General features: G+C 35.6%; 1 protein-coding gene across 3 annotated transcripts in view; it reads right to left on the bottom strand.

Annotated features, from left to right (window-relative positions):
* SHOC2 (SHOC2 leucine rich repeat scaffold protein) overlaps positions 1-16,918 on the bottom strand; it is a 55,271-nt gene that overhangs the window by 7,119 nt on the left and 31,234 nt on the right. For all 3 annotated transcript variants that reach the window (XM_083363800.1, XM_083363801.1, XM_083363802.1), the window contains exons 2-5: positions 15,099-16,041; positions 10,450-10,587; positions 2,996-3,126; positions 528-716 (exon numbers count right to left, since the gene is read on the bottom strand). In XM_083363800.1, coding sequence (XP_083219926.1) covers positions 528-716; positions 2,996-3,126; positions 10,450-10,587; positions 15,099-15,801 — 1,161 coding nt within the window. In that variant the 5' untranslated portion in view covers positions 15,802-16,041. The remainder of the gene's footprint in view (positions 1-527; positions 717-2,995; positions 3,127-10,449; positions 10,588-15,098; positions 16,042-16,918) is intronic.

The following is a 16,918-nucleotide window of genomic DNA, read 5'->3' as shown; positions in this document are numbered from 1 at the left end:
TATTTTAATCAACAATTTAAATTAAATATGTGCTGCAACAACTTTTAACTCGATTTAACTATTAAGTAACCTAATCAGCACTTTAATGTTTGTTTTTAGTTTTAACCAACAGAAGTTTTCTGAAAGTACAGTCTAATCTTTGTTCTTTTATAGAAAATATTCATCTATGTTTGCAACTCCCTAATTTCAACATCATTTATTACTTACGCCAGGGGTCCTCAACCTTGGCAACTTTAAGATTTGTGGACTTTCAACTCCCAGAATTCCTCAGCCATCTTTGCTGGCTGAGGAATTCTGGGAGTTGAAGTCTACAAGTCTTAAAGTTGCCAAGGTTGAGGACCCCTGACTTACGCCACTACATAAGAAAGCATTTATACTCTTGATACTAGTCTTATAAATAATCCTGGGAAAGTCATCTTACAATATCAGGTATCCATGGTATCTGCCACAATTCTCTTTGGCTGCACGTTCATAAAAAATATTTTATTTTACACCAGAAAATTCGTATTCCTGAAACAAAGCCTCACCTTCATGTTCAGCTTACTTAATACTTTTGCTCTAGAAAAAATTCCAAAAGGAATTTTGTTAATGCGGTTATGTTCCATATTTAGAGCGTAGATAGTAGAGAACTGTGAAGGGCCACCCACAGGATAAGATTGAAAACAGTTCCGTGCCAGAGTTAGACTAGTCAGATTCACAAGACTGGATAAGAGACCCTGCAAGAGCAAAGTGAACAAATCAAATTATATGCTTTATGTACTCTAATCTCCTTGTACTTGAATAGATATTTTCTTATATTCAACCTATTTATCATGGTCTGTTCAAAACGGTAATGTCTTTAAAAGTGATGTTTTCTGCTTTTGATACCTTTAATAGCTGTAATGCCTGCATTTTCTGACAAGTCATACCATATGTTAGCCATTTGTTAAGTATATATAAAGACAGCTCAATCTCTGAGAGGGTGTGCTTTACCCACTTACAGACAAGTACCAAACACACATTTTATAAAAGAAAAATTAAGTCATTCTCCAGAAGCAATTTCAGGAGTAGCTACAAAATAATAAAGAGATGACAAACTTGCCACTCTTTGGAATTGCCGTATTTCAGGGGTTCTTGTGGTTCCAATTCTAAGATGTCTGAGGCTACTTGGTGGTGGTGGGGGTGTTAGGGGGCGGGAGAGATTTATACCTTTAGCCAAGGAAAACAGATTATCTCTGCTTGAATTTTAAAATGTATAACTTTAAAGGATGCAGAGATATTAAGCATATGAAATACTAATCATTTATTTATATCATTTTTAAGGAGAAAATATTATTCACTCTAAAAGCAGAGTAGGATATCCAGCTGTTCATTCCAAAACTACAGTGAAGACTTTGCGTAGCTGACTTTTCAGGAGATCTTGAATGCTTCCCAAAACTAGCTCAAGGCTATCATAATGCATTTTGAATTGCACAAGTATTTTAAGAATTAAAAGTTGAATGTATTATTGTTAAAAGAATCCCAATATAAACAATTTATTGGACAACCGCTTTTTCCAGCTAATATTTTAAGACATGTTTACTTGGCAAGCATTTCATCATTAAAAACTTAGTGTGTTTTGCAATTCTGCAGTTTCCTTTAGAAATGCATTTTCTTTCTTCTGCAGCCAAATTGATATGCTTTAATGGATTACACTAGTATGCTAATAAGTGGCTCTTTTCAGCAACAGTTATAAATTATATACAGACCAGCACTTAAAAATGCAAAATTCCATTTGTTAAGGGTGTTTTAGACTGGGAGCCCATTTATAAAGCAATCTGATTTCCAGTCAGTTTCTTTTGCAGGTTTAATTACAGTTAAGTAACTTTCATAATGTTCTTGGGAGGAGAGATTAATTACTAAGCAACTTTCTCCCATTAGCAAAGTCTACAAGCAATATTTACTCATTCTCAATCAGTTTTAACATTAATAATTTATTTGATGGATTTCCTTATTTCTTTTGCCTTATTTCTAGATCATTTATTATTCAATGCAATTCCAATTATTTGTATTAACATTATATATTACTTTTAAACTGAAATATTAATCCATATTTATTTATACAGATATGTATCTTTACAATCAATTATCATGTCAGATTTCTTGCTCCACATTGTCTTTGTGGAAATTGAATGTGAATAAGTAAATCCACATTTTTGTACTTTCTAATTCTATGCAACTGAACACCCATAAACTGAACAATTACCAGTTCCACTCAAAGAATCATGATTAAACATTTTCACACCCTTCTTGTAACATTCTACTAATATATGTTTGTAACTAAGAAACAGACAATTATACTTAGGGTTAACAACACACACCTCCTAATGCATTTGCAGAATAGCCTAGTAAATTCTTGTTTTATATATAGTTATTATTTTATTTATTTATTTAATTTTAAATTTTAATATGAGAAGTACTTTGAAGTGAAGTGCTGGCAGATGATGGGTGACATCTCAATTTACAGGATAAAGCTGTATTGTTTGGAATAATATTCCAAATCTTGGTTTATAATTTGGAAGTATTTGCTGATTATCTTGGTTTATTTTAACCAGCATTTACTGTTGCCTTTTAAAATGTTTTAAATGCATCTGTACATCTGAATGAAGTTGAGGTCAAGTCGTGGAGATCATTATAATAGCTACTAAATTTGAATATTTTTCAAAATTTAATTTTATTTATCACATTTAGAAACTGCTCATCTCCTTAACAGAGCAACCTTAGGCAGTGTGTGGCAGTGTTAAATAAAAGCCTCTTTCCTTCTCTCGCACACATTTCAACATTAAACTAACATAATGAAGCCAGAATAGAATCAGGTGGTTTATACATTAAATAAAATAAATAAGCAAATTCTGTCAACAAGACTTTTTTAGTATTATAAAATTTATGATGAAGTGGCTCTTCTTATTTCATTTTACTCAAATTCAATTATTAATTCATTATACTTACAGGGTCTCCTACTTCTCAAGTGTCTTACCTCTGGCAAAGTAGAAATAATGTTATTTTCCAAATTTAACTCATCAAGTTTACTGCACTGTTGTAGAGTCCTGGGTATTGCTGAGAGACGGTTATATCTCAGACCAAGGCTTTTCAAACTAGATAGATTTCCTGAAAAGAAAAGAAAATGTTTAAGAATCTTATGTATAGAAACTCCCACTATCTGTATTTAATTCTTGGGAAACGCTAAGTCCCTCTTTCTCTTTTATTACTATTTATTGGGAAAGGTATACACTTTTCACACAAATATATGAACACCTTCAGCATCAGGATAATTTTCCAACATATAAATATACAACTCTAACAAATTCATCAGTATTTCAACAATATCCCATTAGTCGAGATCATTTTCCACTAGTGTGCTTTGCTTTCATTTCTGGCTTCCCAGCAATACTGTAAAAGCGTAAATCTAAGTGTTTTGTTTCTTTTTAATCATTACTGGCTGTCATCACCACAATACTTTAGAGCAATTTACACATTTTTAGATTAGAAGGATAAGCATTGCCTTATGAGAGGAGGGGCAACATTAATAGCTTTCAAAAACACAGCAAGACAAAAACCTTGCAAGTGAACTCCATGCCAAAAGCTAATTAATGAAAGATCTTCTGTCGTCTCCTGATATTTTTTGCATACACATCAAACTTAATTCTAAGTGTACAGATATTACTTAGTGCAATAATGAGTACTGGGGCAACACTGTCAAGGAAAACTATTTATGAACAAAAACCTTAATTTCATTCATGTGACTCAAGTATTAAAAACTCAAGATACTAATCAGTTTAAAGTGTTCAAATGCAAGTACATTTAGACACACTACCTAAAAAAACTGAAAGCGGGAAGTAGTAGGAAAAAGCGGGGGGGGGGGTTGTTGCACTACAAATCTGTCTTTTGAGGTAATTTCACAATTAGGCAATGGAATACAGTAACAGTAAACCCCCCCCCCAACAAAAAGGGAGTTGGAGAAAGGACAAGCAAAGGAGAAAGCCACCCAGAATCTTAGCAAAAAGATGCTCATGATACTTTGATCAGACCTTGCCTATTTTGACTATTTACAATTGGGTTGTCTACCAAGATCACAGATAAAAGTCTACTACTGCAAATGAAATAAACCACATATACACGTATTCAGTGGAACTTCATTTTAACAGGCTAATGGGGGAGGGGGAGGTGCTTTGTTGTTCATAAATGTGCACCAAATATGAAAGTACACAATTGCAGCAACTTATATCAGTTAAATACAATATTCAAATAGTGTGCTTTTAAGCAGTAGGCGTGAGCTTAAATGGACTCCAGAAGATGGTAGAGGATAGGAAGGCTTGGAGGAACGTTGTCCATAGGGTCGCGATGAGTCGGACACGACTTCGCAGCTAACAACAAATAATGAAATAATTACACAAATGCCATAAACTGGTCCATTGCACAAGGTCTGCTAAATCAAAGTTTTGTTGTATTGTTGTTTGTGCCTGAACTAACTTATCCTACCCTTTCTGTTAGCAGGGAATGCAGCACAGAGCATGGGTAGTAAATTAAAATTAAAAATTAAAACAATAGAGAAGACGTTCCTTCTTATTTTTCTAACTCTGAATGATTCAATTCACCAAACAATGATGGCAACAGTGATCAATAATTATGGGGCCATAAATACATGGGAAACCTATTTGGAACGTAAGCAAAGTAAGTGGTAAAATGAATGAATCCATGCACGCATGATTGAATGGGCTGAATTAAACTGTATTAAAAGAAATGCAGTTATGTCTTAGCTTGAGAATTTAAGAAAAAGGAGGATATAACCTTTTCAGATCTTATGGACTGATAAACACACTCTTGTTGAGAAAATTCAGTAGGAAATACAAGGGTAATGTTAATTTCTAAATGAAGGATAGATTCAGACAAAAAGTGAAAGAGAAAGAAGAATGAAAAAGAATGGCCACAGCAATAGATAATTCCATGTAAGAAAACAAGTGTTGCAAAATATGATGAAAGTTATTTTATGCTGTGTATAACAGAGAAAAAGACAAGTGCAAAGAATGTAGTCAAAGAGCAAGGAACAATTTTAAAAGGCATAACAATGGAGAGAAAGTTTGATGGGAGTTTTAAAAGTTTCAAAAATGAAAGAAAACAGCGAAATGAGAAGGCTCCAGTAGACTGAATGGAATTACAAATAAAAATTATGGAATGACTTGGGGTTATACCAGACATGTCAAACTCGCGACGTCATGTGACGTCGCGCAATCGGGACGATTTCGCCATTGCCGGCAATGGGGTGGGCACGGCTTCCGGATGATGTGTCCGGCCCGTGGGCCGGCAGCTTGACACCCCTGGGTTATACTGATATGAGGAAATGCTGGAATTGTAGAGATTTGTATAAAAGGATTATTTGCAGAATGGAATCAAAATAAATGAAATCAAAGTTACTGTCATTTACAAAAAGAAAGTTAGAAATGCTGCTAAAACCCTGAAAAATGCTAAAGTTGCAGCTCTAGTCAGGATTCCTGGCAAAATGTTAAAATATGAATGTGGTTTGCTTATTATAGTGGTTGTGATGCCTGTTTTAACGTGATTGTAAAGCCTTCTCCTATGCCCGGAATGGGAAGAATATAGTTACTGTTCTCTTATACAAAGGAAAAGATAATAACGGAATGCAAAACTTACAGATAAATTAGTCTTGTGTATGCTAAGGAAGATATTTGGTAGAATTCTCACTAAAAACCTATGAGAGCTAACAATAAGCAACAATTTGGAAAACTCACTGAAGCCTTATTTTATGGAAAGGATATGCAGGTCAGATTTTTGTAGTCACTGCTATTTGTGAGAAATGTGTGAATGTGAGAAGAAAAATGTTTGAAAGAGAAATGAAGTATACATTTGAAAGTTATATACAAATGGTGAAAAGTGAGAGCAATTAGGCGGCTTGATTCTTGTGCATCTTCAAAATCATCTACTCCATGTAGAATATCCTTGTTCAAAATGAACCAATGGACAGTCATTCTGTGAGGCCCATTCTTTAGGAGATACGTCCAAGGAACCTTCTCAGTTATGTTTTTTGTGTTTTATTTGATTTTATTTTTATGATTTCATTCAGATTGCATTTTTAGTGTGTTTTATTGTAAACCAACCAGAGAGCATCAGTTTTTAGGCTGTTTTAAAAATTTAATACATAAATAAAACGACAGTGAGTTGGACAGTCATCATTTTTCTGGAAGCATATGCTTTTCTGCTCATAAAGAAAACTAATCTTTCTTTCACTAAAGTTGTAACATAATTGCAAAGAAGCCATCACCAAGGAGAGGTTTCTAACTCAAAAACAAAGAGACATGCAACAGAAACACAAAAGCCAAGTAACATACAATTTCAAAATCATTTACATAAAGTATTCAAGTAATTTTCTGACCATTACCTATTACCATACTAACTGCTATTAACTATTATCATAATTGTTAATACATGGGTATGAATATCAGATCTATATATTTATTATAAATTCAGAAATAAATTCTTATTAGGAACGAAAGGGGGGAATGATAAATGTATAAAACAGCTACAGTTGCAAGAAAAAGTATGTGAACCCTTTGGGATTACGTGGAGTTTTGCATGAATTGGCCATAAAATGCGCTCTAAACGTCATGTAAGTCACAACAATAGAAAAACACAGTCTGCTTAAAATACTACACAAACATTAGCTGTTGTCATGTTTTAATTGAACATAAGATGGAAACATTCACAGTGCAGGGTGGGAAAAGTATGTGAACCCCTAGCCTAAGGACTTCTCCAAGAGCTAATTGGAGCCAGGAGTGAGCCAACCTTGACTCCAACCAGTGTGATGATATTGGATGTGTTGCTGACAGCTGTCCTGCCCTTTAAAAACACACACCTGTTTTGGGTTTACTGGTCTCAAGAAGCACTGTATGATGTGAACCATGCCTCGCAGAAAAGAGCTCTCAGAAGACCTACGATCAAGAATTGTTGACTTGCATGAAGCTGGAAAGGGTTACAAAAGTATCTCCAAAAGCCTTGATGTTCATGTGTCCACGGTAAGACAGACTGTCTACAAATGGAGAAAGTTTAGCACTGTTGCTACTCTCCCTAGGCGTGGTCGTCCTGTAAAAATGACTGCAAGAGCACAGCGCATAATGCTTAATGAGGTAAAGAAGAATCCTAGAGTGTCAACTAAAGACCTACAGAAATCTCTGGCACATGCTAACATTTTTGTTGACACATCTACAATAAGGAAAACATTAAACAAGAATGGACTACATGGGAGGACACCACGGAGGAAGCCATTGCTGTCCAAAAAAAATATTGCAGCACGTTTGAAGTTTGCAAAAGAGCACCTGGATGTTCCACAGCACTACTGGCAAAATATACTGTGGACAGATGAAACCAAAATTGAGTTGTTTGGGAAAAACATACAACACTATGTGTGGAAAAAAAAAGGCACAGCACACCAACATCAAAACCTCATCCCCACTGTAAAACATGGCAGAGGGAGCATCATGGTTTGGGGCTGCTTTGCTGCCTCAGGGCCTGGACAGATTGTTGTCATTGATGGGAAAATGAATTCCACAGTTTATCAGGACATTTTGCAGGAAAACGTACGACCATCTGTCCGCCAACTGGAGCTCCGCAGAGGATGGGTGATCCAACAGGACAATGACCCAAAGCATACAAGTAATTCAACAAAACAATGGCTTCAACAGAACAGAATATACGCCTTCTGGAGTGGCCCAGTCAGAGTCCTGACCTCAGCCCGATTGAAATGCTGTGGCATGACCTTAAGAGAGCGATTCACACCAGACATCCCAAGAATATTGCTACACTGAAACAGTTTTGTGAAGAGGAGTGGTCCAAAATTACTCCAGATCGTTGTGCAGGTCTGATCTGCAACTACAGGAAATGTTTGGTTGAGGTTATTGCTGCCAAAGGAGGGTCAACCAGTTATTAAGTCCAAAGGTTCACATACTTTTTCCACCCTGCACTGTGAATGTTTCCATCTTATGTTCAATTAAAACATGACAACAGCTAATGTTTGTGTAGTAGTATTTTAAGCAGACTGTTTTTCTATTGTTGTGACTTACATGACGTTTAGAGCGCATTTTATGGCCAATTCATGCAAAACTCCAGGTAATCCCGAAGGGTTCACATACTTTTTCTTGCAACTGTAAGTAACTAAAACAAAACAAAACACCAGAATGATAATACTTTAAAAACTGAGTAATATCATCCTAACTTATATACCCAAACCCTAACTTCGGTCATATCTGAATTTAGCAATTCTAACCAAAAAAATAATCTTTCTACACTGAAAAAAGAGATAGTGCTTAAATGACTTTTCATGCTATTTGCTTCTCAATCCCTTATGTTTACTACATACTGTCTGTGATAATTTCAGTAAAGCTGCAAAGTGGCTTATTGTTCCCTAAAATATAGAAAGCAATATGTGTTGCTTATCTGTCTTTATATGCAATTGTAACAATTCTTTACATTAAATAGCATTTCAAACACAAAAACCAGCTACTTCTACTTTTAGAGACTCAGCAACAATCTGTCAAGTCTGGTCTTGTTTGTCATATTATGGATATTTTGAGAATCAGAGCTTGAAGCATTCTTACTATGACTATAGATGTTTGTTGCTGAAAAAGAAATGCAAATCTTTGTCAACTGGTTTCTAAATCTAAGCATGTTGCTGCAAATATTTTTTTCACATCACTCTCAGGCTGAGGGATGTGTCCATTAGTATCTAGTAGTTATTCTCTAGGAATACCCAGGCAAAGTATATTTAAAGGGAAAATGCCTGTGACCTATCATCTGTGTTGTTTTAGGATTTCTGATGGGGAGGGGAAAGAAACCAGAAAATCCTGATGTTGGCAGGATAGTTATATCAAACAAGCTACGCTACTTCTGAGGACAAGGAATTGCTCATACAAAATTAAAAATTATATTTGGCTACTTAGGATAACAATAGTAATCCAGAAAGAGACTCGGTACTAAAATAACAATGAGGCCAAGGCAAGATTTTGCTCACAGTGGTTTAAGAGATATATCTTTTCTATTTGTTCTGAAATAGAGATCTTTGTTGTGCATTCTTTTTATTTAAAGATTCAAGGTAAGTATAATTTTGAATCAAGCTCAACTCTTGATGACTGAGCTACACATTTTCTTGACATGTAAGGCAACGCTTTTTCCTTCAACCTCTTTTGGGAAGGTTTTTCCAGGTGCTACTTCAGCCAAAAGCCCTAATTCACGGGGACTCTTTGAATACTAAAGCTCACCCTGCATGGCTTCCAAGATCACAGTTCACTATACATAGCTGCTAAAAACATCTACAGCCAGCCAACAATGTATAGTTTTGTATTCACCGGTTTGAAAATATTGAGATGTAGTTCTCCATTCTCCACTATTGGAAAGAAATGAATCTATTTGGCAAAATTTTATATAAATGTAAGGTAAAGGTAAAGGTTCCCCCGCACATGCGTGCTAGTCGTTTCCAACTCTAGGGGCCGGTGCTCATCTCCGTTTCAAAGCCGAAGAGCCAGCGCTTGTCCGAGGACATCTCCGTGGTCATGTGGCCAGCATGACTAGACGCCAAAGGCGCACGGAACGCTGTTACCTTCCCACCGGAGTGGTCTCTATTTTTCTACTTGCATTTTTACATGCGTTAGAACTGCTAGGTTGGCAGAAGCTGGGACGAGTAACAGGCGCTCACTCTGTTACGCGGCACTCGGGATTCGACCCGCCAAACTGCCGACCTTCTGATCGACAAGCTCAGCGTCCTAACCCACTGAGCCACCGCGTCCCTTTTTTTTATATATAAATGTTAGTATGGTTATTTCTTCAAAACAAACAAAAAACCCCCACCCACCCACCTCATGTGAAAATGAAATGAAAATATTTTAAGTACAGAAAAAAATCCATAAGTTGGGAATTGAAGTTGGGAGTACTTTCCAATCTTATTTTGCAATCACTATGTCTTACAATATAATTTATAGTTTTTCCTACATTTTTTTTCATATATGAAAATTGCAATATTTTAAATAGACCTTACCATGCAAACCCTTGCATGTCTACAATGAGGAATTGTAGAATCAAATTTTAAATGAACTTATTGAAAATGATCAACAGGACGCCTATAATAAAATTGCTCATTTACATAATTACAGGCATATATGAATTGTTAGTTGGTTTACACAAAATTTAAACCCAGAAAAGAGCCAGTTTGGTGTAGTTAATATTCTGGTCTAGAAACCAGGCAACGGTGAGTTCTAGTCTTTCTCAAGGCATGGAAATCCACTGTGTGACTTTCAGTCACTCTCTTAGCCTAATCCAACTCATAGGGTTGTTGTTGGAAAAACAGAAAAAGGGAGAAGTATGGTTCCAGTTGTAAAAATAAAGGCAGAATATAAATCTAATAAATGAGTGAACCAAATTTTTACTTACCTATAGTGTCTGGAAGGTCCAAAAGTTCATTGTGCTGTAGATCAAGTTTGGTGATCTGTATGCAATTGCCAATCTCTTTTGGAAGATGTTCAAGCTGATTGTGGGCTACATCCAGCGTTATGAGGTTACACAACTCACCTGACAATGAACAAAGTCACATAATTTGACATTTTATCATAAAACAGGATGGAAGTTTTTTCCCCAATATTTAAATAAATAAATAAAAGCATTTAATATTGTCATCTGATGGATTACAAAGGATTATGGCAAAGATTAAGAACATACAAACACTATAAAGACACATATATCAAGTAATACCAATTTTTAACGTTCTTGAATGTTATTACTCTCTTTTTACATCCCATTCCATTGTATTTTTTCTTGCTCATTTTTATTAGAATTAAATAAAATAATTAGGAATTACTAGAATTTCTTTTTAAAAATCCAATGCAACATGTTGTTGTTTGAACCCAAATGCTTCAACTGAGTGTTAAAACTCTACTACAGAAAAATTTTGTAGGAAAAGAGTTGTATTTCACAAATTCTTGTAATAACGAGGAAGCAGTAAACAAAAATATTAACATTTCTATAAAATAATTTGTGGTAAGGGGGAATATTGGGTTAGATAAATGCTGTCATTTGTGCAACTTATATTCCACTTTTCAATGTATAATTTTAAAAATTAAAGTAATTCACATTAACAGCCTAACAAAACCAATAGATACTGCCTTATTTTATTGTTAAGTATTAATATTGTATTTTATTTTATTATGTAATTTTTATCATTTAGGATTTAAAAAAAAACAACTAAGACAATAGTATTTGAAAAAGAAGCATTTCCAGTATTCTTTTCTTCTGCAGGAACACTTGAAAAATTTAGATAGTTCCAAAAAGTATTCTTAAAAAGATATCCAACCAAGAGAGTCCAAGCAAATTACATAATTAGAAATTATGCAGACTAATTTATATTCAGCTATACTGAGCATCAATAAAATAAACAGACAGAAGAAGCCTGGTGTCAGCTATCAAACAAGAAAATTAATAATCACTTGCCAATACCTGATAATTTAGCCTTTTTTTAAAAAAATTGTTCTGCAGAAAACCCGTAAGAACTGTACCTAGCAGGACAATTCAGCAATTAAGCTGGAATCCATCAGATGCCCAGGATAAGCCAAGTCAGGAATGAAAATAATGTGCAATTTGACCCCTATGGCAAAGGACTAATTATACTGGTTCCTCATTTTCAGATCATGCACCATCTGTTCCAAAGTGAACACTAAGTCTAATGAGTGATCCACCCATGAATCAAAGCTGAGTGAAAGCTGAAATCATAGAAAGTGAACTCTGGAATCTGAAATCTCTTCCATGTCACTATTATTTTCCCTCAATTTACTTTCTCCTTTTTCTTTTCTCGTGGTGCCCATTTTCTCACATCCACCCTTCACAAATCCACTTTTCAGACAGATTTTCTTCTTGCAACAATTTATTTGATGGAAAATAATAATAATAATAATTATTATTATTAATTATTATTATTATTATTATTATTTAAAAAAGTTGGAAGGGACTTTGGAGGTCATCTAGTCCAACCCCCTGCTAAGGCAGCAAACCTTATACCATTTCAGGCAAATGGCTGTCCAGTCTCTTCTTAAAAACCTCCAGTGTTGGAGCATTCACCACCTCTGGAGGCAGGTTGTTCCACTGGTTAATTGTTCTAACTGTCAGGAAGTTTCACCTTAGTTCTAGGTTGCTTCTCTCCTTGACTAGTTTCCATCCGTTGCTTCTTGTCCTGCTTTCAGGTGCTTTGGAGAATAGCTTGGCTCCCTCTTCTTTGTGGTAGCCCCTGAGATATTGGAACACTGCTATCATGTCACCCCTCACCCTTCTCTTCATTAAACTACACATACCCAATTCCAGCAACCGTTCCCTATATGTTTTAGCCTCCAGCCCCCTAATCATCTTTGTTGCTCTTCTCTGTACCTCTGTACCTCTGTAATTCAAAACATCATAAACAATATACAAAATAGCCAACAGTCTTGGCTTGACTGTTAACTTGGTCTGTTTTTCTTATTTTTTTTTATTTTTAAGCAGACTGACCTTTAATGTCCCTTATATCATGATAAAACTTGCACTAAATCATACGGGGAAGATAAAGACTGTTTCACAAGGCTTTTCAAGAAGCAAAAGAAGTGAACAGAAACTTGAAGTAGATAGAAAACCATTAGGAATTACGCCAAGTGCATTAGTTTCACAACAATGACTGGAAAAAACAGAAACAATTTTTGCATTTTACATACTAGGCTTAGAGACTAGCAGAAATACTTTTACAGTCCCCAAGCTTTTAACATAGTATTCTTTGCCTCAAATGTATGAAGTATCAGCTATTATATTAATTTGCTGTTCCTGATAATAAAGAGCAAGCCCAGTAACACTTCATTATTCCTATGCTGTCGTGTCTGTGTTCAGGAGGCAGCACATACATCATTGGAACCCATGAGTCCCAACTGAAACATAATTTCCCTTGGCATTAACAACTTAGGCATATAAAATTAGATTGTTTTGCTGTACAACTTTAACTTTTGAACTGAGAAATTATGCAAGTTCAGAATCCTTTGAGGACATCTAGACATATACAGGATAATATTAAATAATACAACTATGTAGTTTTATAGTAAAAAATCAATTGCAGAAAAAATGCTTCTAGCAAAAATTTATTACAAGGTGTCTGCCTTTGCCTTATAAAAAAATACTCAAACTAAACCTGAAGCAATATTTCAACTTTAAAAAAAAGCCTTGAATTTGGTCAGACATACACCTATAGTTCTTTTTTTTATTTTTTCATGCTTAGTCTGCTACTCACTATCATTTATCATTTTTCTATCCCACTCTTCATTTTTGCTGCTTCAATGTAACAGAAAATTTCATACACAGATATGGAAAACATTAGATCTTATGAGGGAATTTTTCTCCATTTTTACAATTTTTATTGTAATCTATTGTTCATTTTAAACTATTCTCCAAACTATACAGAGAAGAGAAAATTATGCTATCTATTCTATGCTATCAAATATGTTAAGAAGTACAGTAAGCTAGATAATATGAAATCTATTTTCCCGATGGCAGCAGCAAAATGACAAATCTCAAGATTTGTAACTGATCTCACATACAGTTGGCTCGTACAGTAAGAATATGTTATAGTTTCTAAGAATGGTTTCTTTCATTCTCAGCCAAATATTCTACCTCTATGAAATATTTCTCTTCTCCTCCTTCCTAGATAAGATTTTCTTAGTACACTGCAGTCTTTTCCCAAACTGTACCCTGCCTCAGCACACTTTTTTCCCCTGGTGCTTCTAAATCTTTCACGATTTCCACTCTACGCCCAAACACATTGTGCAAAGTTAAGATGGCATGACTAGAAATCATAGTAGCTCTTTGAAACAAATCCATTGCAAGTATTTTTTTAAAAATTGTAAACAGGGCAAGATAGATCACCTGAGGGCTAAAGATATGTGTAAGAACAGACTTATGTTTAAAAGCATAGCATTGCTGACTTCAGAGCTAAAGAAATAATTATTTTCAAAAGGAACTTCATAGATGGCAATGAGACAAATCCCAAGAGAATCCCGGAGTTTTAATTCATGTCATTCAATTCTGAAGTAAACATCAGCTTCAAAATCAAATTTTAAAAAACGAATATGCATCATAGGGGGACACAATGGCTCAGCGGTTAAAGACACTGAGCTTGTCAACTGGAAAGCTGACAGCTGACAGGTTCAACAGGGTGAGTTCCTGTTAATTCCCCAGCATCTGCTCAGCTAGCAGTTCGAAAGCATGTAAAAGCAAGTAGATAAATAGGTACCACTTTGGTGGGAAGGTAATAGCGTTCTGTGCACATCAGTGTATAATCATGATGGCCACATGACCACAGAAATGTCTATGGACAATGGCTGGCTCTCTTGGCCAAGAAACAGAGATGAGCACTGCCCCCTAGAGTCAGATATCTTTTTATGTATTATTTCAAGTGAAACAAATCCATGAGACAGTGGTTAAAAATTACCATTCATTATAAATGAAATTTTGAGTATATTATTTTTTTATTTATGTTTTTTTATTTTAATTCCATTTATATCCCGCCCTTCTCCGAAGACTCAGGGCGGCTTACAAGCTTAGCAGTAGCCTTCATTCTATGTATATGCCTGCTTATTAGGGCTTTCACACCCCCTCCAAGCGGCATTATTACAAAGTCAGCTTAATTGCCCCCAACAATCTGGGTCCAACAATATTAAGCCCCTTAATACTTTTCTGTATTAACAGCAATAGCATTTAGACTTATATACCACTCCACAGTGGTTTACAGCACTCTCTGAGAGGTTTATAATGTCAGCATATTGCCCCCAACAATCTAGGTCCTCATTTTACCAACCTCATAAGGATGGAAGGCTGAGTCAACCTCGAGCCCCATCAGGGTGAACTCCAGACTGTGGGCAGAGTTAGCCTGCAATGCTGCATTTCAACCACTGTGCCACCAAGGCTTAATTAATATCAATATGTTTTAATTGTTAGAAGATTTGCTCATCATTAGCAGACATACGATAATACCAATGTAGATGGAAATAAGCATTTCATACAGGATTTTAAGAAGTTCTTACCAATTTCTGCAGGCAGTTGTTTGATTTTGTTTTCCCGTATGCTTAGCATGGTGAGATTGGACAAGTTCTTGATATCCTTTTCCACTGAAGTGATACGATTAAAGCGCAGATAAAGTGTAGTAAGGGAAGTTAGCCTATACACCACAGAAGGAATCTCTCTCAATTTGTTATGCCGTAGATCAACCATGCGAAGCTGTTTCAAGTTACCAAGAGAGTCCGGAAGGCTGGTGAGTGAGTTCTCACTTAAGGCCAAAGTTTCCAGATTCACAAGACAGCCTACCTCAGCAGGTAGTGACTGTAACTTATTTCCATATAAATAAAGTTCCGTCAACTGGGTTAACTCTTTGATAGATGATGGGAGCAGATGTATAGACCTCTTAGCCAAGTCCAAACGTACTGAATTTTCTTCCCGGCATTTGTTTAGCTCTTTGATCACCTCAGCATTACTGGACTTTTTACGGGCCCCGGGAGCTGGATTGGGCCGTTTTATTGTGTTGTCTACTGAAAAAGCCACGCCTGGCTGTGCACCACTGGAGTCCTTCTTCCCATCTTTGGTTTCCTTTCCTTTGGTCTTAGATTCTCTATCTTTACTTTCTTTCCCAAATCCACCAGAGGCCTTGGCCTCTTTCTCCCTTTCTTTTGCTGAAGACACTTTAGGATCCTTCTCTTTGCAATCTTTTTCTTTTCCAAGACTACTACTCATTGTTCCTCAGTTTAATTAATACCACTTGAAATCCAACTTGAATTTTAGTTAACAAAATCCAAAAGAGGAATAAAGATAATTCATTCACTGTTGATATACAAGGAGGTTTAAAAGACAAAATGTGGTCTAGAAGTATGGCGGCATAGTAGTTATCTGCTACATGTTGGATCCAGACAGCTTCAATATCAGAAAACTTGGTTACTGGTGCTCAGACAATAAAAAAAATCTTCATTAGAAGTTCTGTAATATAATAAGAGAAAAAAAGCAGATATTAATGCATGGATGCCTCTCTAAACCACATAGATTAGCTCTGCGAAAAAAAGGATATAAAATCACAGTTCATAACAATTTTTTCTTTAACTGTTTATGAGGAATGAAAGATTCATTATATTTCCCAAAATTATATTAATATAAGTTAGAACTGCTATTTTAGTTGCCTGAAAACTAAAAGAGCTTAACACGAAGTATCAGCTAACAAGATATTTCAATGACGCTCCCCTGCCTTGCTCTAAACTGGTCTTACTTGACCGAATGCTCTAATATTCTGGAATGCAGCTGTACAACAGTCACTTCAAAAGTTGAAAATCTGGAAGAGTAATGCAGATTTGGGGCCACACAATAACTCTTGCAATTAAAAAAGCATGGAAAATGTATAAAACTAAAAAAAGATGTTATTTTAAATATGCTCTTGACAATTTAGCACTTAGGTTTTATCTATTTGTGTGGACCGGTTGCTGGCATGCTGGGGCCCGGTACTAGTCATGGACTGTGGTTGGGGACCCCTACTCTAGAGTAGTGTTTCTCAACCTTTGCAATTTTAAGATCTGAGGACTTAAATTCCCAGAATTTCACAGCAAGCAATGGGCTAGAAGACTGGAACACCTACATGAGTACAGGTAGTCTTCGACTTACAACAGTACATTTAGTGACCATTCAAAGTTACAACAGCACTGAAAAAAGTAACCTATGACCGTTTTTCACACGTATGACTGCTGCAGCATCCCCATGGTCATGTGATCAAAATTCAGACACTTGGCAATTGGTTCATATGTATTATGATGGTTGCAATGTCCCAGCGTCATGTGATCAACTTTTACAACCTTCTGACAAGCAAAAT

The sequence above is a fragment of the Vipera ursinii genome (genome assembly GCF_947247035.1).
Source record: "Vipera ursinii genome assembly, chromosome: 5".
NCBI classification, from domain to species: domain Eukaryota; kingdom Metazoa; phylum Chordata; class Lepidosauria; order Squamata; family Viperidae; genus Vipera; species Vipera ursinii.
Note: the sequence above shows the minus strand (reverse complement) of the source record. Positions and strands in the feature narration are given on the sequence as shown.